This window comes from Saprolegnia parasitica (assembly GCF_000151545.1).
Source record: "Saprolegnia parasitica CBS 223.65 unplaced genomic scaffold supercont2.1047, whole genome shotgun sequence".
In the NCBI taxonomy this organism is placed as follows: Eukaryota; Oomycota; class Saprolegniomycetes; order Saprolegniales; family Saprolegniaceae; genus Saprolegnia; species Saprolegnia parasitica.
The window spans coordinates 1-2,544 of record NW_012157441.1 but is presented as its reverse complement, the minus strand read 5'-3'; the positions used below and the strand labels follow the sequence as shown (position 1 = coordinate 2,544).

General features: G+C 59.4%; 2 protein-coding genes across 2 annotated transcripts; both read right to left on the bottom strand.

Annotated features, from left to right (window-relative positions):
* Positions 1-64: 64 nt before the first annotated feature.
* On the bottom strand, positions 65-646 carry SPRG_18210 (hypothetical protein; the record flags this gene model as incomplete). Its single annotated transcript, XM_012357646.1, has 1 exon — positions 65-646. A coding segment is annotated over one exon (582 nt), but the record flags the coding sequence as incomplete, so codon positions are not given.
* Positions 647-1,940: 1,294 nt separating this feature from the next.
* Positions 1,941-2,211, bottom strand: SPRG_18209 (hypothetical protein; the record flags this gene model as incomplete). The annotated part of the gene is made up of 1 exon (XM_012357645.1): positions 1,941-2,211. A coding segment is annotated over one exon (271 nt), but the record flags the coding sequence as incomplete, so codon positions are not given.
* Positions 2,212-2,544: the final 333 nt, after the last annotated feature.

Here is a 2,544-nt window from a genome sequence, read left to right as displayed (position 1 = left end):
GCGCCATCTTGGCCTCGGCGGCGTCCATCTGGTAGATGAAGCCGGCGAGGAGCTTCCCGCGTACAAACCCATGCGACGCTTCGAGCGACGGGCACTCGGGCAGGTCGATCGAGCTCAAAACGCGCACAAGCATGTCGTTGCCGCGCGCGTCGACGATGCGGTCGAGCACCTCGAGCACGCAGTAGTCGCGGTTGGTCACCATCATGCTCGCCGACTTGGTCGCATACCACTTGATGCCGACGTACCGGTACGGATTCGACGCCGTGCGTGGCACGATGCTCTGGAGCACGGCGGCGTCGACCACGCGCGGGTTGAGTTTCTTCATGAGACGACGAAAGAGGCCGTCGTCGTGGGCCGAGAAGGCGCGCGCAATGTCGTCGAGCGACGCTTGCAGCGAGCTCTTGCAGCCGACCTCGGCGATGTTGCTCTTGCTGACGTTGGGCGCGAGGCGCGGCTTGGCGGTAAAGTTGCGGTAGACCGACACGCCCTTCTTCTCGTGCACGGGCACCCACGAGTTCTTGTGGAAGTCCGAGAGCGCAAACACCTTGCGGATCGCCGACTCAGCGTACTCGGCGTACTGCAGCCGCTCGGCCTCGGTCATGTTGCTCATGTTAAAGTAGCCTCGCGGCAGCGGCAGCGACGCCATCGTGCTTGGCGAATCTGGAAATGACAGGCGCTTGGTCGGGCCAAGGCCAAAGAGCCGGACTGCTACACGCGCGTCATTACACCCCAACTGTCTTTCCACGCCGACCCTCAAACTCAATTTCTGCACGAGACGCCGTGTAAATTCTCAAAACATCACAGTGTTGAGATTCAGGCCACCGCGTCTGGTCGGCGCTCGTGACGCGCCGCTGGACCAATGCCAACACTTGCTCCATTATTGTGGTGTCAATCTACATCTCTATTGATTGATTGATTGATTTGACGTTAGTCGAGCGTTGGGGAGTTTGTCAATAGGAAGACGACGACGAGCTACGGCCTTGAAAGCGGCGGCGGCCACATACGCGTGTACACTGTACGACGGCGCTTGGTTGTGTGGCGCCAGTGGTTGATGTCGCTGAGTCCGCACCGCCCACTCTTGCTTGCCGCTCCCTCTCCGTGTGCCGAGTCATCGACGTTCGAGACGAGGTCGACTCGGTCCCAAGCTCCGTGGCGCCGAAGCAAAAGTAGCTGCTGCCTCGTCGTGGCCTCGTCACGGGTGGGCGTGGACAGCTCGCGATGGCACGACCAAGCTTGCCGTCGCAACGCTTGAAAATTCGATACATTTTTCAACGCCGTTCGAATTGGGGTACGCAGCTGGAGACATACAGTGTACTTCGTACTGACAGGATTATTATTAGTGTTGGACTGGAACGAATGTGGTTAGACAGTCAGATACTACACCTACAGTACGTATGCCACGAAACGATATGGCCGCGGATTCGGCGGGTCGACACCAGCGACGACGACGAGCTCTCGGCCTCTCGACTGTGAAAATGGACGCGCCAAAGGTGGACTCGGTCGTGACGACTCGTGTGTATGCGTCGTAGACACGCAGTCGTCAGTGTCTGGTTCGCGCGACACTCGATAAGCTGGCGCCGCCAGGGAAGCGTCCATGTATAACAGCGTGTACAGTAATGCGTGGGGCCCGCGGAAAGGACTGCCTGGCGACGCGGTTACACTGTCTGATACAGAATTTGCCGCGGGCTGTAATTCTAGACAGGCACCACGGGCCATGGACGAAACTGATTCGCAGCGTTGGGTCCTGCGCAACGTTCCCGCAACCTGCTCGGAACGCGCACTCGGACAATAGTGTCCATGGACTGCGGCGTCGACCACGGATAACTACATGTATTATGACCCATCGGCAGTGTTGACACGTGGGCGGTTGAGCTTTGGCGAGCTCCTTGGATAATGCAATGTGGCCACATCAACGCGGTTGCGAGTAGATAAATGGTCGGCTAGTATTGTTTGGGAGCAACGAGCTTTCGGAAGGCCACGTTACGGCGTGCCTCTTCGTTCGTCGCGAGCTCCAACAGCGTCATGAGGTCCGCGCCGAGCGTGTCGACGTCGGCGGCGCGGAGCTGGCGCAGAATGCGCCACGCAAAGCGAGACGTGGTCGTGGACCCGCGCCACTGGCGTTCGAGCCCGCTGATCGCCTTCTCGAGCAGCTCTTGGAGCCCGACGCAAAAGTGCGTAAAATACCGATCCCGCGACGTTTCATAAAGGGCCCTAACCCCACGAGGACATTATTCGCACATTAAACGCGAAGGCGTTCAACGCACACCGCTCGTTCGACGTCGCAGTACCATGCTGGCTTGACATCGACGGATGGTCGCTCTGGGGACCTCGCAGCGATGGTTTTGGCCCGCTCGAGAATCCACGCCACACGATCGTCCTCGTCGGCACTAGTCCGTGGTGGAAGCGACAGGGGCTCTTCCACCGTCGTGTCAAAGTGTTCAACCGATGGAACGCGACGGGGTGGTGGCACGTGCAATCCCCCGATACGCTCGTACGTGCGGAAAGCATGCACGACCAAGAGGAGCCAGCCCCGTGGCGTAGTCT